Below are 20,433 nucleotides of genomic sequence, written 5' to 3'. Positions count from 1 at the left end.
CTCAACTGGCAACAGTGAATAGCACCAAGTGATGAAGATGCATGCTCATAGCTCCAATATGATTGTCTTGGATCCTTCATAAGCCCAGTTACAGAAATCACTGCAGAGAGAACACTACTCAACCCAGACCATTGCTGAAGGAATCTAGGTTGCACTCTCTCTGATTAAGATTGGCTGAATTTTCTCCAAGACCTTATGAACTCTATTGTAATGCACATCTCAAAACTTTCTTTAGGTTTTGTGACCTTCCTGGCTTAAGTTCATTTCTAAATATCCCTCATCCTTTCGTGAATATATCTATGAAAGGTCTCTTCTTCAGACAATTTTATTTATTGGTCTCCAAGACTGCCATTCCACTACAGCTGAAGCCCATTTGCCTACTCTCAAGCATTCCAAATAACTGTGGATATTCTAGAAAGCCTTTTTTAATTTTGTCCATGAGACAAAGTCTGAATTGCACAATACATCATTACCTTTTGAAGGAAAAAGGTACTTACAAAGACCCACTTAATATTAAGAAACAGATGAAAACACCTATTGCATTCATCTTGCAGGAGAATTAGTCTAGTGCAGAACAGACCAAATTTGAAACCTGCCTGTGGAGGAGCTCTACACAGAAAGACTGACAGTATTCCATCCAATGGGCCAAGGCAGCATACAACTTGTATGAGATCAGAACATTCCTAAACAGCTTTAGCCAGATTAAGAATTAGTAATGCAAAAATAAACCAAGTTCCACCTTGGCTCCCCAGGCAGGAAAAAAGCACAAAAGGAGGGTTTTGGTCACCCTGTCTCTTACACGTGATTTCTGACAATGTAACTAACGTTCCAATTTTGTGTGGGTCAAGCATACAAAAATAAAATACTATGAAATACAGCCAAATAAACAACTTTTAATATTTTACAGATTTACTCTTTGCCCCACTGAACTGAAAAGGAATTTCTCGTGACTTCACCAGATGCAGGATCTTGCTCTATACATAAATCATACTTCAAGATGGCCTACATAAAAATGTACTAAAAGCAGAAGGTTTAGAATGATTGCTTTGGCATATCTGTATAAAGCACAATAATTACCATGTTGAAGTAAGACCGGATTTTGACCCCTCGTGCCAAATCCCAGACTATGACATTTCCATCATGTCCAGCAGAGAAGAGAACTCTTGGATCAAATGGGTGAGGTTCAAGCACAAACACTTCATCTTCATGTCCCTGAAAACAAAGACACAGCAGAATGAAAAAGAGTATTGTCTCAAATATTACCCAAGGACTCAACATGGTAACACTAGCAGTTGCCACATTAACCTATGAAAATACCCACAAAAAAAACTACTTTAACCACACTTTATTTTTGGTAGCAGTGGATTACACTCTTTTCTTTCCAGTTGCAATTTTACCTTCCTAAGTAGTATGTTAAGTATGTCACCTTCACAAGTACATCCCAATACTTTCACCAGGATTTTAAAAAGATGAGTGTCCACAACACTTGGTATCTTGGGGTCTTAATATTCCACAGATTTCCGTGGTTTTTTTCAGTAGAGTATCAGTTAGAAATTTAATTTACACTCAAAGAATGATATATATAACTTAAAATTAAAGAACAACATTTTCAAAATTAATGCTATATTTTAGAGATTTGCGTTAAGTATTTCCATTTCTAAGAAGAGTATCAAGTTACCTAGAGTTAACCATTTTCTCAATTACAAAAGAAGTGTCAGATGCTAGTAAAACTGCTAATTTATTTTAGTTAGAAGACTAATTTTTGTACTCATGGAATGATTAGATTGCAGAAGTATCTCTGGTGAAAGGGTAAATTTACCCATTAACAGTATTTTAAAACATCACATTCTATAAAGATTTAAAAGCCAACCATTTCCCTCTCTCCTTCAAGATAGAATTCCATTAAAAAAAAAAAAACAAAACAAAAAAACCCAAAATGTCTAAAATTAGTTTCAGACATCTTGAACACCAGTGGTTATTTGCAACTTTAAGCTTTTATTTTCTAATAAGTAGCTGATAGACATCACTGTTACACTTCAATTATCTGGAAACATTTGTCACATCAGTTTTCAGACAGGATAAAACATATAAGGAGGAATGTTGATGATGTATAAATAAATTTTGGATTCAAGATTGATAAATCAAGATGGTACACCTTACCATGAGAATGTGAATTAGCTGGCCAGTGAAAGAATTCCAGACTTTCAGAGTCATATTATTAACTGCAGTTATAACAGAGTTGTCATGGCGGTCCCATGCCACCATGGTCACTTTCAGCTTTGTGATTTTATCTTCAACTCCTTGAAAACTTTGTCTAAAACAAAAAAGTAAAAAATTTCAGTGTAATCCTACTTTGCCAAAATAGTTTAACACTACTAACAAATGAAAATACTTCTGTATTTTCCTGTATTTTTAGGAATATTTCTTGAGAAATATTCTTAAAATTTCTCTGAAACCAAAGAAATTAAAGATGTTTTCTATAACGTAGCACATACAATTACAAAGAATTGTAGATACGTAAACAATGACTAAAGGATCTTCCAGAAACTGCCCTCTGATACATGATCTAGTTTACTTAAATTGATACAGTATTTTTTGTGACATCTAAAGAACAAAAATCCAAATTAATCAACTAAGTAACAGCAAATTGTCCTAAATAATATTTGTAATAAGTAGTTCTCAATATGGAGAGAAGTATTCTATACCTTTAAATTACCTAAATTCTCAGGCAATATTTAGAACTACATCACTACCCTGGCATCACTTTACTATTGGTAATAATAGCACTTAATCTTTCATGAAACCCAAACAACAGTAATCTATAATATATCAGAATACTCAAAAATTACATTTTTGGCAGCGTGATTTAAAGACTAATCACCCTTGAATTCTGTAGCACATTTACTTCTATGAAAACATCTACCAAATGCCTATTTAGTGGTAACAATAGTATGTTACCACTAAATAGGCAGACAAAATACAGAATCTTCCATACAGTAAGCACAACAACACATTGCACAATAGTATGTATTGTAAAACTCAATAATAGAAAATGTAGTTAGAGCCAAATTCCCTTCTAGATTCAATGCAGAACCCAGCAGGCTTTATAAGCTGAATTCACTCTTTCCTTTCAGTGCAGCGATTTCATTTTTTTGATAAAGCTGTTCTTGTGCAGAAAAGAGCAAATTTGGAACTGCACTTATTCCTCTCGTCAAAAGGATCAATCAGAATCCTGCTACAGTGTTTTACAAAAAGAGCATTTCAGTTTCTCAGTAAATTCAGCATTTATGACCACAATGAAGAAGAATCTATTCCTCTTTTGCCCAGTATCAGTTAAAATTGAGAATTCTTACTGAGAGTAACTCAGTCTGTTATCAAAGTAGCAGCATTTTATACATTCTTGTCCAACAGTTTGATAACCTATGTCTTGTTGCATCTGTCCATAACTGAAAAGATAATGTCTGATCTAAATTAGACATTATCTTTTCTGATCATCTAACTAAATTACAGATTATTTAGCCTTCTCTTCCATCCCTGTCTTGGTCTTTCAGGTATCTTTCCACAGATTACTCCTGAAACCATTATAATGATTTTTTTCTACTAAATATCCTTCAAAGCACTCAGTAAGGGGAAAAAGGTTTATTCCCTAGACCTGTTATAAATCTTTTTAATTTATGCCAACTGGAAAATATCTTCATGCCAAAATAAAAAGGTGCAAGCCACATTTCCCACAAAGTCATTCTCCATCTTCATCTTTCATTGTTTGTTCTAGTGTACAGAAGTTTCCCATATCTATAAACTCTTGTAAACACTCAGATTGTTTTAACAAACACAAAACCATTACAGAGCCAGCAATTTCTTTGCTCTGGCATGTTGTATGAAAAGGACCCAATACTGCTTTTCTGAGCATGCACATTCCACAATATCTGTAAATATTACTAAAATGCAAGCAGTCTCAAGAAGAGACCGGCCCTGTTTTTCTTGCTTCAGAAATAAATGTCTATGTGAAATAACATATAAATTTGACCTTCAATGGGTTTTGATTATCTTTTATTGTGTTAATCTAATCAAAATACTAGTGGCACTGTTATCAGGACAAGCTAATTTCTACAGCTGAATATGTAGCCAAATATTTATTTTGGTTGGATTTCAAGAGGTAGATAAGCATACTGTGCATTTAAGCAATAATAATTTAAGCCTTCTCTTTTTCTTTTCTCTCACTGTCTCTTTTAAAATTTTTTTAGTAAGTCAGCAAATTATATGAAACGGCCTCAAGAATCTATGTGATAGCAGAACATTTTACATCACTTACCCTGCTGGGCGAGTAGCCATATCTAACAAAATGCTTTTCCATTCCCTTCGCTTAAATTGCCAGATTCGTGCTGTTCCATCACGGCTGCCACTCACAAATCTAACAAAAGGGGGAAAAAGTTACTCAGAGATCAAAGGCAGATCTGTACAAAAAAGACACCTGAAAATTCAAGTCCCAGACATTAGAATTCAAAATTAGAAGGTATGATTAAGAAGTCCAAACAGTGTCAGAATGTTGTACAAGTGGTTTGAGGTTAAAAAAACTTCCCATGCCAGCAAAAAAATTGAGGGCCTCTAAAAAGTCAAATCTGTTTCCCTGTCCTGAGCCCCTTTCAAACTAACTGTTCTATGGCCTTCGGTGCACCTTGCCGAGTTGTGACACTGCAGTGGCAGAGGGACACCATAACCCAATGAACATTTCAAGGGACAGACCCTATAACGCCAGGTCAAGAGGAAAGCCCTGCCAGTAGAAGTACAGACATGATTTAAAACAAAACCTATTCCCAATAAGTTAGCATTGTATACAGAGTAAGTATTATGATATTTATATGAAGAAGTGTTTGCCAGCCTGAGTTTCTCTCCCATGCTTTTTGTCCCCCTTTTAGAGGTTCAGGGGTAGGAAGAGGAGAAAGAGGTGGGTGAAGCTTGGTTTACAACTATTTGTATCATGATAAAAGTGTACATTAGAACATCAAATAAGTAAAGTGTCAGATGCTTCATAATAAACCAAACTATTTTCTTGAGCATCCTTCATATCCAACATCCAGAACTTAAAGTGAAATAATAAAAAAAGCATTAGGCTAGCTAAAAAAAAATTGTTAGATCTAGTTTAATTATTTCTCTGTACGCAGCAGTCACTTCACTGAAAAAAGGTTTACACATTAAAATATACCTAAAAGTACATGTATTTGATATGTGAATATATATACACACACACATATTTCTCAGGAAGTAGCTTCAAGTATTTTTATACCCAGAATTTTAGCAAATTCAAAATACTTCAATCATTACAATGAAAACAACTGTAAAACTAAGGAGTACCATTAAAAAGAAACAGCGAGACTCCAATAGTTATCAACAATTTTACTGGATGAAACTCAAAATAAAGCTCTTTTTTTTAATAACCCTGTCTGGAAACTGGTATTTAAAAATGTCTATGAGGTCAAAAAGCTAGCTCTGAATAGTGTGCTTACCTGCTACTACTATTAGAAAACTGAATGCTGTCAACTTTGTCCTATATAAAAAAAGAGCAGAAAAAGAAAAAAGAAATCAAATTTCTCCAAGTTACCCCTTTTATCCAAATTATTACTATAATCAAGTACATATGTAATTTTAAAAAATGTATTTACAGTATGAAACTCCAACTCTGATATCTTCTCTGGCTGACCTGATCCAAAGAAATAAACCCTAATGATGTGATCTGTACTCCCAGTGGCCAAAAACATTCCACCTGAGAAAACAAACAGATAAGTCTTAAAAAAAAGGGCAATCTACTGTTATTACAGTATTTTCAAAGGGATGTAACATCAAATATTTCAATTTACTCTCTGAAATTTATAGTATCTCATTTCAACTATGCCTGTAACTGACCTTTAAGTCAAAACAAGATTTAGAAACTCCAAAGTTTAACTGGAGCTGAACTACCTCACATTTGCTGTCAGTAAATATGCATCAGCAGATGTATCCAAAAGATTAGCTAACTAGACTAATTTGCTTGCAGCTAAGCCCTTAGAAGCCTCCCTCTTAAAAAAAAAATCAAACAGAACTAGAGTTCCAGTACATTTTGATATTTTATCCAATTATTTATGTAGCATTCTTCAGTTACCAGCTCTAGAATCAATGAAACCCAGACCGTGAGAACTCTGTAATCAGCCCCTTCTTGTACAAATCCCCACATATTACACCTCAGATAAATCTGACTCTTCTAATTATTCTGCAAAAAAGAATAATTAGAAAAGGTATATATCTATCCTGTTCTGAAAAAACTTGCAGTCACAAGAGACTTAATTACAACATTTCATGTTTAACTATTTCTAGGAATTTCTGTAGCAGCAAGTATTAATGCATAAATTCTGAATTTCTATTTTAAATATTTGGGGTCTTTTAATAGCCACTTAACCACAAATCCATCTTATTAAAAAGAAATATGCTACAGTAACTGTACTGAACTTCATTTTACACTTCAAATTACTTCCTACACAGATACAAGGAATGGAAGAAAAAAGAAGTTGCTTACCAGCACTAAAAGAAGAGCAGATCATTTGGACTCCAGGCCGAGGACGTTCTGTAAACTTTGTTGGCCTTGGACTACAAACAAAGAAAGCAAAAAAAAAAAAACAAAACAAAAAAAAAAACAAAACAAAAAAAAAAAAAAAAAAACAAAAAAAAAACAAAAAAAAAAAAACCAGTTAAATAATTTCCCAATTTCCTTGTTTCAAGAAACAAGTCAGTATCTCAGAAATAAAGGACAGAAGGATAAAATTAAATATGAAGGAACAGATGGCTGCCCATTTATAAACAATTTTGTGTGACTATGTTTCATGATCTGATCTTTAGGAAACTAAGACATCCAGATGGACTAAGTAATCCATGCATCAACAAGAGTTGTAACATAACTTAAATCCCATTGCCTTCTGATATTGCTATACATAACACTCTCCTGAAGTTATCAGCAAGGCAGAACAGAGCCAGCTTCCCATGATGTTCAGTTTTAAACAGCTGGGTGCATTGGTTTTCTCCTGGGGCATAGGCTTGCTTTTGCAAGAGAGAAACAGAGCTGGGTGCTCTATACAGACAAGGATATCAAAGAAATTTAAATAAATTTGGAGTTTTTCACAGTATTACAATATAAGAGGTTATTCAAATTATATATATCCTTGTAGGTTAGTTTCAAACAGTAACCAAAATGTCAGGACAAAGATTGAAGACATTTTGTAAGAGATTTTATTTTATGGCCCTCACTTTTCTCGAGGCATTTCAGAATCTGATGTGCAAGCAAAACTAAAGCTTCAGTGAACCTGGCACTTTAAGGATGTGTAAAGCCAAAACAAATCACATCAAGTTCTTCAATCATTATTTCAATTCTGTTCATGCACTACAGCAACCTCAAACCAGTAGGTGGTCTTGCACAGTATGCCATCTGCAATCTTCCCTCAAAGAATTAACTTACGAGAGAACAGCAGCACTACACCCACGAGTGTCATCACTAAAGATTTGCTCCAACATAAAAGAATGCATATTCAGAACTTATCCAAAATGTTCTCTTTTAAAAGCAAAATGGCCTGTATAATTCATTTCACCTGAAGGCAGATGCATAAAAGATTTTTCTCCACTAATCAGTTATTGCTATCTCAAAAAAGTAATAAGCATTAAACCTTGGTGATTTTTATGCATAAAACAAAGTAATAAGCATCAGCAGTACCAGTTAAAAACTCTCTCCAAATTATCCATTCACTATAGGCTGTTTCTGTGGCCTTTCCTGCAGGAGTTTTACGGTAACTCCATGCAGATTTGTGACAAGAAAACTTCACAGCATACCCTAAACAAGACAAAGACCTTTCCTATAAAACAGTTGAAATGCTCCTTAAGTGATACACTAACAAGAACTATCAAACACTTCAATACGCAGTTTACATAATCTGGAACGAATGTAAATAGGTACATAGGCTGTTATTTTCTTTCACTGTTGTTTGTGAACTTTGCATTTGGCATTAGGACAGCTACAAAATAGAGAAAGCATGCATTTACATTCTAGTTCAGATAACCAATTTAAATTCTCAAACTTGTGTCTCTCCAGTGTGTGCTATTTTAGGCATTAGGAGACAAGAGATTTCAGCACTCTTCTACAATAGAGCAGATTGCAAAATGAGTTGGGCAATCAGTATTTTTGTGAAGTGTGGAAAGGGGACAAAAGCTTGTTCTCTCCAAGACAGGGTTTGACTTTAAATATATTTTTAATGTATTTATTAAGTGTTTTATTAGTTTATTAATCTAACCTGCAGACTAGCCTAATTCTGGTCATGTAGTAGTTAAAGCAAAACTCCTCCACGGATGTGAAGATGTGTGATATAACCTCTCTAACTTAAGTCTTCGTTCACGAGTTAATGAAAAAGGTTCAGCATATCCGAGTTCTGATTTATTACCAGCCCCTTTAACATCAAGTGCCTTCTGCATAAGAAAGCAAATGGGAAATATCACATCACACTGATGATAATTGAGAAATCAGCGTCCTGTCCAAAACAGAAATGTCAAAATCAGCATGTGTTTTTCCTGAGTTTTTTTTAACCTCTTTTTAAAATTATGGGAGAATAAATAGATAAGAAGAAAAGCAGTACACCAAGCTCCTCTTTTCAAATCTGTGAGACAGTTCTGCTGCCTTGCTCATATGGTCTGTCAGTAACAGGCTAACACTGGAAACTTGTGATGCAAACAGGTGGCAGAAGAAAAATGAAACTCAGTGTCTTCCTCTGAAAGGATATATAGGCAAATATTTCACAGTGCAACTAATTTAACCGTGATGCACTGACCAGTTGTAATAATTCTCCCTTAAACTTGAATGAAGCACATGATTATTCAGTTTCTGATTGTATTAACTCTCCCTTAAACTTGAATGAAGCACAAGATTATTCAGTTTTGTCATTCCTCCCTACTGCAAACTGATGCAGGATTCAACTCCTGTGTTTACTATCACCACCCAGAATAGTAAAAGAAGACTAAACCCAGGGTAAGACTTGATTGCCTAAATTTTCAATTATTTTCAATCTTGTTTGGGCTACATTCTGTGAATTCCTTGCCTGCAGCAACAACCAGTCTTCCCCTGTTTGGAAACTGAATTAATCTACCTGGAATGTTACTGCTTTTAGATATACATGTTAGCTTCCTGGTCATAAATCTCCAAGGAAAGAAGAGGAGCACACAGGTGCCCCGCAACACTAAAGAACATGCATCCACACTAGTCACAGAATCATGTGAACAAGGTTGCTCACTTTCCTTTGAACAACCTGAGAATTTTGTGGTCAGCTGCACCAATGTCTCTTTCATCCTATGACACTAAATCTACTGTAATGTGTCCTTTTGCAATTCATCAAAACAAAGCTGTTACTAACATCTCCAGACTGAGCCATATGTCTGACCCAAACACAGACCATGCCTCAATTAACAAGGCCATAAAAAAATAGACCAACATGGGAAGCTCCTAATTTCAGACATACTATTAATAAAATAATATTAACTGCAGCAGAGCTGTTGGCAAAGGTGAGTTACAAGATTTTTGCAATCTGAGAATGAAACAGAATAAACATTTGCAAAAATAAGGAAAAAACCACAGAAAGTACACTTCCGTGTAGTTAAGAACAAAACTGATTATTTTTAATTTGAGAGAACACTGAACAGAATACCAAGTCAGCCTTTCCCATATTCCATGAAAAAGTTCAGCAAAATACTAATGACACTGCCAATCATCTTGAAATGACAATCAACCACATGATCATCATGAGGCTGCCCCTCACCAGGTGCACCAGGTGATTTGAGTAGTGTTGAGTACAAAAAGCAGGCATGGGATATTTAGATTTTTTTTTCTTTAAAGTAGCTAAAATTTAAAGACTTTACCACCCATCCCCATTTGAAGCATTGGATAATTATTAACACACTTTCATCACTGATAGCAATTGCATCCTTGTAGAGCAGGCTGCAGTCAAGCTCAGGAGGGACATGAACTCAAGTTCTGACTTAAGCATGTTACAGCATCTTTCACCTGAACTACTCAGAACTCTGAGTCTTGCTTGAAAGCTCCAACTTCTCCTTCCTGGGGTGGGAGTTGTATTAGAACCAAGATACAGGGCAGCAAGCTCAGAGGCTGAACCACCATGGTAAGATCTTACTGTCCCTGCCAGCTTTCCTTCTCTTCAGAAATATTGAACAGAAGCAAGCCTGTATTTTTTACTATACAAATAAATGAAAGGACAAACTTCCCACCTTACCAGTGATACTCTCTTCCAGATGGCCTACACATTATATTTTTTTAATGTAACTTCAGAAGAGGCCTTATGACAAAAATTAACAGGCATCTTTCTTTCTCTTGATGCTCTTATATTGCTGGTAATTGTTTTCCCCAGCACATAACTGAATGGATGTAGAGGGAACCTGCCACACTTCTGCAGCTCTGGAAGGAGAACTACATCCAAGTATGTAAGAAGTGCAATCATCTCATTGAAATCTGTTCTGACAATATACACTTATTGCTGAGCTGCACTGGCCATGCAATGCAGCCTTCTTGTGGAAAATAACACTGGATTGCAAGTTTCCCAGTAAAATTTATTTTGGTTTACTGGAATAATCATGATAAGCACAGTTAGAAAAGTTTACAATTTTCCTGAACTAGTATACTGTTCAATTCAGGAAATTAAGACTTGTCTGTGTGTCCAACTGTTATGATATCACAAATGGCATACAGTTACACTACAGTCCCAAAAGACATACCTGTTTCTTATTTAGACATTTTTATCAAGTTTTAGTTTGAATTAAAAAGCATCAATTACTTCAAATATATTACAACTCTACTAAGCTTAAACACAGACCTAAAAGAAGAAAAAGCACACAGTGATGCCTTTTAATATCTTCATCTAATGCATAATGCCTTGTGGCAAGGTGTTTTGTAACTCAGTTGCACGTTTTGTAAAGAACCATCTTCTTCCACTTTGAAAATTGATACTTTCATTTGATACCTTCTAGAACCATAAGGGCCCACAAGCAATTCCTCATTATATTCCCTCTTCAACACACTCATGACTGTACATTACTCATCTTCATGTATTCATTTTTTTACCAGACTGAAGAAACACAGCCTAATGACTTCCTCTCTCTTCTCAAACCCAATATAAAAGTATTTCCAAAACAGAAGGTAAGAGCAGTAGAAAAATTCCAGTCTCAAAATTTCATCTGCACTCTGTTGTTAAGCAACACATGTCACCAGCATGACTTAGGTTACCAAACCACTTCCTTGCAGCACTGTACAAGACATCTCAACTGATCTGTTTTCTCTATACTCCTATCTAATCACATCTGTTAAAATGACTTCTACATGAAAGCATTCCTCAAATATCTTCTTTTAATATTTGTTGAGCACATCACTAACTTTTATTCTACAATTATATATCACTATGGGAGAATCCCGAACCATAATCAGTACCAATTTTCTTCCTCTCTAAGTTTTATCTCAAGACAAATCTCATCCAACTCCATGATTCATTCAAACTTTCATAATTTCTAAATATTCATCTCCCAGCTTATATATTATATTCTACCTAACACTCAAGGATTCACTATTTTCTAATGACAGAATTAGTTTCAAAAATCAACTCCATGGACTAAAGCTTTACTTAGGAAAAGGAGAAGAAAAGAAAGAAAAGAGAAAGATAAAAGAAAAAAACGTGGCTTCAAAACATTTACCAATCAGAGAGCTAAAATTTCATCTTGTCAACAAGAGCTCAGACTTAGGGAGCCTTAAGAAAAACAATGTGGTGGCAACTCCTTTCCTTCACAGAAAAATAAGCATGTAAGCTATCTCCTCCTGTCCTTGTAAAAAGGGGAGTCTTAATTTGATTACAGCATGCATTAGGCAACTGAGGAGTAAGAACGTGAGTAACAGCTTCATTTACAGTACCAAAAGAGAGACAAAACATCCAGGGAACATCAAAATAGTTAAGGCCCCAACAACTAGAAAAGTACCGATGCAAGTGTGCCTGCAAGCTCTGCATAACCTCAGCATACTGGAAGAAAAAGATTCTAGCAGCAATTACCACAACGACAAGGAAATTGAACATACCTGCAAGAAGCATATATCCATAAGAACACATCCCATCATCAAAGCTAAATCATTGATGATCACTAAAACAACTATTTCCAATTTTAAGCTATAGGTTTTAGTGATAAAGGACAATAAAGAGCAAAGAACATTTGAAAGCTGCTGAGCAAGTTGATTTTAAAAAACTATATATGAAAGTCCTGACAACATTTTTAGTATCTTTGAAGGCAGAAACTTCAGGCACAACTTCAGTCATCAATAATGGCTGTCCAAGAATTCTGCCTTGTCATGTTACGGCCAAGAGCAGCTACGAAAAGGTAATACAGGTAAGGAAACAACAAACATTAAAAATATCCTATCCTGATTTATACTAGGACATTACTGTCTCCTTTAAAAGTGGGTTTTGCAGTCTAAATTGCAATAATTTTATCAACATAATTTTTATTTCATTTGAAATTGTGATGACATCAGAATAATGGTGTGCCAACTTTGACATTGTATTAAACAAAAAACCCCAACAGTAGATTCATTTTCTAAATTAACAGATATACATTTTCACTCCACAATTATCAACTTAGTTTTTGAGAGATAAACAGCAAGCTATAGCTACATCAGAAATAGATCATACCCAACAATCATATACTGAAGTAGTCAATGACAAGCTTGGCTTAGTCAAATTTTTCTCCATATTTGTACATCATTCTTCATTACATAAACAGAAGTAGCAATAAATAAAATAGCAACTAACTTTATTTTAAGGGTGCCGGCATCCCACAGCCAAAAGCATATAGTTCCATCTGCCCCGGTTGAAGATAAGTATCTCTTTGAGCCACTGCATAGTGGAGAGAACTGGGAAAAGGAGGAAGAAAAAAGAAAAGTTTTCCTGTTAATCTGTTCTAGATGTGCCAAGGAGTTCCACAATTCATGTCAACAACAACAAAAAAAAAGTCAAGCATCAAACCAGACTTAAGGGAAACTGATTGGAATGAACACCAAAATAACAAAATGCTGCTCTCATAACAAAATGTCACTCCCTCCAGAACTCCAGACCAACCCTTCTGGTTTACTTGCCAAAGCACTCCAGGTTCCTCCTCCCTCCCCACCACCCAAGTTGCACGATAGCGTATAACTCATGCAAACAAAACCACAGTACTCCCAGTGATTGCAGTTTTTACTCAATGCACCTGTGCTCAGAATCACAGCCTGCAAAGAAATGGTACTTCAAAACAGAGCTGCCCACATGTGTCATGCAATTTTTTTGAACAAGGATTATGTATGGGATTCTTCAAAGGTCAGGCATTTTGACAATAAACGTGTTTTTTCACAATGCATACCAAGAAAATTCCTTCTCACTTCAAGCTTACTTGCCAGGCATGCATTTTTATTACACTGAACATTCTCATGACTCATTTTTGCAAAGCAAAAACCTACCTGCAATGATGTTATAGATGCACTGTGGCCCTGCAGGACTGCTAAGGGTGCACAAGTTCGAAGGCACCAAACTCGGATCATTTTATCACAGCTTCCAGCAGCTATCATGGTGTTTTCATAGTTTACTGCCATATCAGATATTTCAGCTGCATGCCCTCTCAGGGTAGCCAACAACCTTCCGTCATCGGTTGCCCAGATTTTGACAAGGCAATCATCTGACCCCTAGAAGTAAGGCAGAAATAATTTCAACCACAACGTTGGCTGTTTTGATGCTAGAGGTAGCACAGTGAAGTGAAAACAGAACTAGTGACATGCAGATACTGCCACCCATGCTTTTAACAGTTTTCCACACTGCATTCAAAACACAAGTTTACATTGATTCTCAACAGTATATACAAATCATGATGCATTTATAATACAGATCACAAATCCTACAGCATGTTGGTTTATGCCTCAGTAAGACATTTTTTCCAAAAATCTAGCACAAACTGAAGAAGCTGTTGCAAGACATTAAAATAAAGATTAACATTAAAAGTGAAAGTTAATTATAAACTGGTGTAGTCTATCATTTATACCCACGTATGTTCCTTATCTTCCTAGTTTCATCATCATCATACTTACCACAACATGTTAGGTAAAGAGCATTTATGAATAGCTATTCCATTATCAGGTCAAACTATTACAAACCTGCTTAAATATTCACATTCACATAAACATCAAAATGCAACAAACTCAAGAGGTTTCATCTATATGTTCATATTTAAGTAAAGTTTTGCTGGTCTTCCCAAGCAATTCTAACAGCTACTGGCCTGTATACAACAAATTCCCAGCCCTAACAAAAACTTCAGAACTTATTCCTTCATTTTTTCTTGCATTTCTGTGCTTTCCTGAAAGTCTGAGCATCTGCACAGCACCATGGCTCAATAACATGACATTTGAACACTGCACACACACTAACAGACAAGGTTTATTATAAACATTTAATTAAATCAGTTAGGTTTAGAAGCAATGCAAAGTTAGGTGTTAATATCCAGAGCACTGATCTGCTACTGGACACACACGGCTGCTACAACAAGTTACAATGTGCCACCAGCCTTATAAAATTTCACCAGTGTTTTCTGTTCCATTTACTTACAGTGCCTTTGCACATTGGCCACTGTAATCTAGCAGTTGCACTTTAGAGACAGCAGAAGGCATGGCAATACTATAATCTATCTTATATAAAATAGAACCAGGTCTCCTAGGCATAGGAAATAGTTACAGAAGCTTGTTCATAATTATATTTTTTGCCTCTTGGGTGAGAAGAGCAATGATATAGCCTATACTATTTCTACCTATGCATAAAACTTCCATGCTGAGATTCTGTGGAATACATTTGCCTCTTTTAACTGCTAGATTGTCACAGTGCCAGACCAGGGAACAAAACCAGAGTATGAGTTACAGCAATGAGCAGAGGACAGAATCACAGAATTGTTGAGGTGAGAAGATACTTTGGTCTAGTCCAAACTCCCTGCTCAAGTAGGGTCTGCTAGAACATGATGCTGCATCCACCACTCAGGTTTTGTTATCTTCTGAGCATCTACTGAAGGCACCCTCTTGCTCTGTCACCCAGGTCCTTAAATGAAGCATGAGGGAGTACCAGTCTCAGTACCAAACCCTGTGGTACACCACTAGTGACTGGCCTCCAGCTGGACTCTGTGCTGCTAATCACAACCCTTCAAACCTGAAAATGCCCTAAACAGACAGTCTCACAGTCCACACATCTAACCTGTGCATCAGCAGTTTGCCAGTAAGGATGTTACAACTATCTGAAAGATAGTATCTCATAGATAGAACTGCTCATACGGTTCTGTTATCATATGAAACTAGAGTATGAAGAAGTTTGCATATTCTTCTCAAAATGCAGTCATCACCAAAAAACCCAAGAAGCTGAGACAGAAGGGTATGTGTGCTTCCTGGCGTGTAAAACTGCAAATAAAAGCCTCACTGCTCAAGAGGGACCTGAAAGTAGGAGGAGGGAATGGAAGACCCAACACTACCAACACTAGAAAAGGTAGAAATCAGTTACAGACAAAGATGTAAAATGGTCAGCAAGGAAAAAAAAATAGTGGTGGCACCTAATACCACCTGGAGGGTCCCCAGAGGTCTTTTTAGTAGCAGCAAACCACGGCAAGAAGATCAGCATAAAACAGGCCTGCTCCCTGCCAGCTGGCTATACTGTCGCTACAGAGGCACATGTTGTACATCTCCACTGCAGAGAAAAAAATACTATCAGCCAAGTCTCAACAATGAAAATGAGGGAAAAATAAGGCAGGGGGAAAGGAAAACAAAAGAGAAAACACCTAAGGTAAAACTGTAAATTCTGTAGCACCTTGGCAAGACATCAGTATTAGAGTTCAAACAAATTGATGTGTTACTATCTGATCTGAATGGGACAATCCACAACTCTTAAAATACTGTTGCAATTTTACTAGCAAGGGTATTTGGCTTACACCACAGCTCATGTTTCCAAGGTTATATCCACAACTGTTACAAATTATACACCTATTAAAAAGCATCTGTCAAAAGTGAATCCTTAAACAACTTCAGCACCGAGAGAGAATTGATGACTGCATTACCAAGGTATGGAGTAAAATTGGTTCATTTTCCTACCATTACACACACTTGCGGGATGAAGTGAAACTGCCAAGCAACACACAAATTAATCTTGGGTTGGAAATCTTACACAGACTATTACACAATTCTTTTATTATTCCCTAGAAAGAACAATCTCGACAGAGACAGGAAAATAAAGGTGAAGAGAAAAGGAGGTTTTTGCAGTCAGAAATTTAAGTAGTGCAGGAACTAGAGAAGACAGTATTTGTTTCTATTACCATGGATGGGTTCTTCAAGTCATGCTTTTCAGTAGAAGCAGAACACAAAGTTTCTACAAGCTGCAGAGGGGTTGCTGCCTCACCACAGTCTTCCCAACAGGTTGCACAGGAATATCTATCCCAGCACCTGAAACACCTCCTCGTCCTTCTTCACTCATGATAGGGTCCGGCAGGACTGTTTCTCTCATGTATTTCACTCCTCTCTCCCAACTACAGCCACCCTGGGATTTTTCTGCTCCTTCTTAAATACATTATCCCAGTGGCACTACCACCATCACTGATGTGCTGAGCCTTGGCCAGCAGTGGCTCTGTCTTGGAGCTGGCTGGCATTGGCTCTGCCGGACATGGAGGAAGCTTCCAGCAACTTCTCACAGAAGCCCCCCCAGCACCACAACCTTGCTATATGAACACAGTAAAGACCAACTAAGTTAGTAAGGAAAAATGTATGTTGTCCCATTTCCACTGTCTTTAGGCAAAATAGAAGTAACGTCTTTCTAGCAAGGACAACATCTCCCAGATGACTATGACTCAAAAATGTACTGAGAACACCTTCTTTTCCTTCTAATTTGAAACAGAACATGAACAAAGCTTGAATTTAGAGGCTTTCAATCCATCAGATGTCAGGTGAAAGAGGAAACAATTATGATGCAGTTTCCAGAACCAACTACAAATCTAAAACAACTCAACTAACCAACATCTCACTGAAGGTTGTGGAGAAGGCAAGGCAAGAACAATTCCCTGCTGGTGCACGCAAATTCACATACCACACTAGAGACTTTAGTAGTTGCAGTGGTCTAGATTGAAAAGAACCGGCACTATTTCATTATACACAATTACAACACAATAGTTCATGACTGTTTATCCACTGACTGTATGAGGCCAGCTAGAGCAACTTGGATTTTAATGAAATGTGGAATACAACCATTTGCCAACAACCACTTAAACATCTACATGAACAACACTGGATTTACCTAAAAGTGTAGAGATAAGAAGTTCAGTCCCAGGCCCTCCAAAATGAGAATTCAGCAACCATAATTAATATCTATAGCCACTTTATTTAACACCTGAAGTAATCATGATCTAAACTGGGAACTTTCTTTCAAGCAATTAGACCAGGACACCAGTCGGCAAAGGAATACCAGCAAAACTCTGGGGCTGCAGAAACATATCGCCCCTCTCCATCTCCCAATTTTATTTCAGGTTGTTCTACTTCTCTCTTCGAAAAAAACCTGTTGTTACAGCCAAGAGAATTCTCTCATAAAATCTTTAATGCATTCTGCCATGTCATATACAAAATAAACCCACAACACAGAGCCCATTTCCTGGCAAGTAAATCATGTATAAACCACATGACATAAGATTTTAATGCCTGTGATTTAGCTTGGTGACAAAAACAAAATAAATATGAAAATTAGTCTCTTCTATGCCTGAAGTAACAAGTGAACAAATAAACAGGCCTGTTCAGAACACTGCAAGGTGTCCCACTCCTTCCACCACACATTTCTCCATGGGACAAAGCAAGATATATGTGGGCAAAAGGGGAAATCATATCTACAATTTGAAGGAACTTTGGAAGTTAGGACTGCAAGGCAAAATAGAAATTCTGAACTGTACTTCTATCAGCATTGTTCAAGCTATCTGACATGAGGTTAAAAGAACACAATCAAGCTCCTGAATGCACACAGGTATCAATTACACCCAGTGTTTGTAGGAAGGCAGTAAATGCAGCCAAAGCATCCTGGACTGGCATGAAGCGTGTTTATGAAATCTTTGTCCCTGATGAAACTGACTGCTAACCAAGAAATTTAAATATTACACTGACATCTATGTGGTTTTATAAATCCCATCCCTTCAGAAACCTGCAATTTCAGCACTGATTTCAGACATCTGTCTAGAATTAATGACTTAACAACAACAACAAAAAGCAAATAGTTAAAAATACTAAAACCACTAGTATTTAAAAAAAGTTCCTAGGATTTCATAAAGACCATTTGTTGTGAACCAACATTTGTTACAACACACCATGTGATTGTTCTCTCTCTGACTTCCTAATTAATTCTGTGGTGGCAATTCCTTGTTTTGCTTGTTTTTCCTAGAGAAAACAAAGCCAGAAGAAAGAACCTATACAGGGTAAATCCTTTCCACTGAAAATGAACAGTTTTCTCAATGAACTACACAGATCAGCAACCACCATCACATCTCTAGTGTTCAGATACATACACCAAAACTATTTTAATGTGTAAACCAGCATGGCTATTAAAAAGCAAATACGAGAGGAACAGTAGTAAAGGACTTATTCTGCTTTTCACATTCATCACCAATGTATCTATCCTATACTCAGGTTTTGGAAACAATTAGGTGACATATTATGTGTACTTAAAAATTAAAAGAATCTACAAAAATAAAGATTTTATACTCACAGTAAATATTCGCCTGCCAGTCCGATCAAAAGTTACACAGTATACAGAAGATAAGTGTCCTAAAATTCGCTTGTGCATCTTCATATGTTGATAGACTGCAGTTGGAACAAGGCGTTCAAGTCTGTATTTTCCATTTAGTTTTCTTGAAAACAGGGTATCCACTACCAAATGGGTAAAGAAAAAAGAAGTGACACATTTATATTGCATTCATAAATTAAAATACTTGACAGGGAAGGAAATTTCATTTTAACACTGGACTACCTGTGCATATGAACAGCTTACTATAGCAATTCTCATTTTGCCCTAGTTAGAGAAAAATACATACAAAAGTAGACTTATGATACAGACAGGGAAAAAGTATTGAACTGCAAGGCATAGTACAAATTTGCAATATAACTTCCAACTTGCAGTTGAAGCCCAAATTCAGGAGCACTGAGGCAGCTTCCATGAAGGAATAACCTACCTCAAATATAAAAAGTGTAAAAGCTTCCACATAGCTATTAACTGAAGGTCAGCACACATTCAAATCTTCTCCAAGGCAGCCTGTTTCTTGAGGCCTGCTCAAACATCTACCAATCACTTGTAAGACTGTTCATTTTTCAAGAATTCTGTTACCCACTACAGCTAAACAAACACACACACACAAAACCACCAAAGAAAAATTTACAAATTAATTTACCAAAATTTACAGAAATTTCTGATTTTGACTAAGAAATCTTTGTTTCAAAGAACTTGGTGATAATTTTCAAGTTTAAAAGCTAACAAGTTCCAAGAGCAAGAATTCAGTTTAACAAAATGGTAATCTTTCATCAAGAATGTCAGAGAAGAAAATTAAGCTCACTGAAATTAATTTTAAACTGCTAATCATGCAATAACAAAGCAACAAAGTATAATACTTCTCTGCATGGATACATAAACATTAGTCACACTCCATATCCTTATCAGACCAAAGAATGGCAATGGTGATACATTTTATAACCTACAGAACTGTGACAAGGCACCTAATATAACACTCACACACTGAATGGCATTGGACGACTTAAAAAAATTTGGAAGGGACCACATTCAGTCACCCAATCTAACTCCCCTGCTCAAGCAGTGTCATCCCAGAGCACATGGCACAGGACTGCATCTAGACATTTCTTGAATGTCTCCAGTGAGGGAGACTCCACAACCTCTCTGGGCAACCTGTTCCAATGCATAGTCACCCACATAGGGAAGAAGTTCTTCCTCGGATTCAGGTTGAAGCTTCTGTGCATCAGTTTCTGCCTGATCTCTTTTGTCCTACTGCTCAGCACCACTGAGAAGAGTCTGGCTTCTTTCTCTTGGCACCCCCCCCCCCCCGATACAAAGAGACATTGATATGGTCACCTCTCAGTTGTTGCTTCTCAAGGATGAGCAGGCCTAGCTCTCTCAGCCTGTCATATGTATCTCAGAGAGAGACACTCAGTCCCTTAATCATCCTCATAGCCCTCCACTGGACCCACTGCAAGACCTCCATGTCTCTCTTGTGCTGACAATCCCAGAACTAGACACAGCACTCCAGATTGACCTCACCAGGGTTGAGTAGATCACTTCCCTTGACCTGCTGGAAACA

At 36.6% G+C, this 20,433-nt stretch overlaps 1 protein-coding gene across 3 annotated transcripts in view; it reads right to left on the bottom strand.

The window, feature by feature from the left end:
* Window positions 1-20,433, bottom strand: part of PHIP (pleckstrin homology domain interacting protein) — a 107,353-nt gene that overhangs the window by 66,546 nt on the left and 20,374 nt on the right. For all 3 annotated transcript variants that reach the window (XM_059842570.1, XM_059842571.1, XM_059842572.1), the window contains exons 7-15: window positions 18,837-18,997; window positions 13,544-13,765; window positions 12,861-12,961; window positions 6,548-6,618; window positions 5,661-5,761; window positions 5,505-5,545; window positions 4,313-4,411; window positions 2,161-2,314; window positions 1,078-1,212 (exon numbers count right to left, since the gene is read on the bottom strand). In XM_059842570.1, the coding sequence (XP_059698553.1) occupies window positions 1,078-1,212; window positions 2,161-2,314; window positions 4,313-4,411; window positions 5,505-5,545; window positions 5,661-5,761; window positions 6,548-6,618; window positions 12,861-12,961; window positions 13,544-13,765; window positions 18,837-18,997 (1,085 nt within the window). The remainder of the gene's footprint in view (window positions 1-1,077; window positions 1,213-2,160; window positions 2,315-4,312; window positions 4,412-5,504; window positions 5,546-5,660; window positions 5,762-6,547; window positions 6,619-12,860; window positions 12,962-13,543; window positions 13,766-18,836; window positions 18,998-20,433) is intronic.

The sequence above is a fragment of the Haemorhous mexicanus genome, chromosome 3 (genome assembly GCF_027477595.1).
Source record: "Haemorhous mexicanus isolate bHaeMex1 chromosome 3, bHaeMex1.pri, whole genome shotgun sequence".
Taxonomy (NCBI): Eukaryota; Metazoa; Chordata; class Aves; order Passeriformes; family Fringillidae; genus Haemorhous; species Haemorhous mexicanus.
The sequence above is the reverse complement of the archived record's forward strand: the minus strand, read 5'-3'. Positions and strand labels throughout refer to the sequence as shown.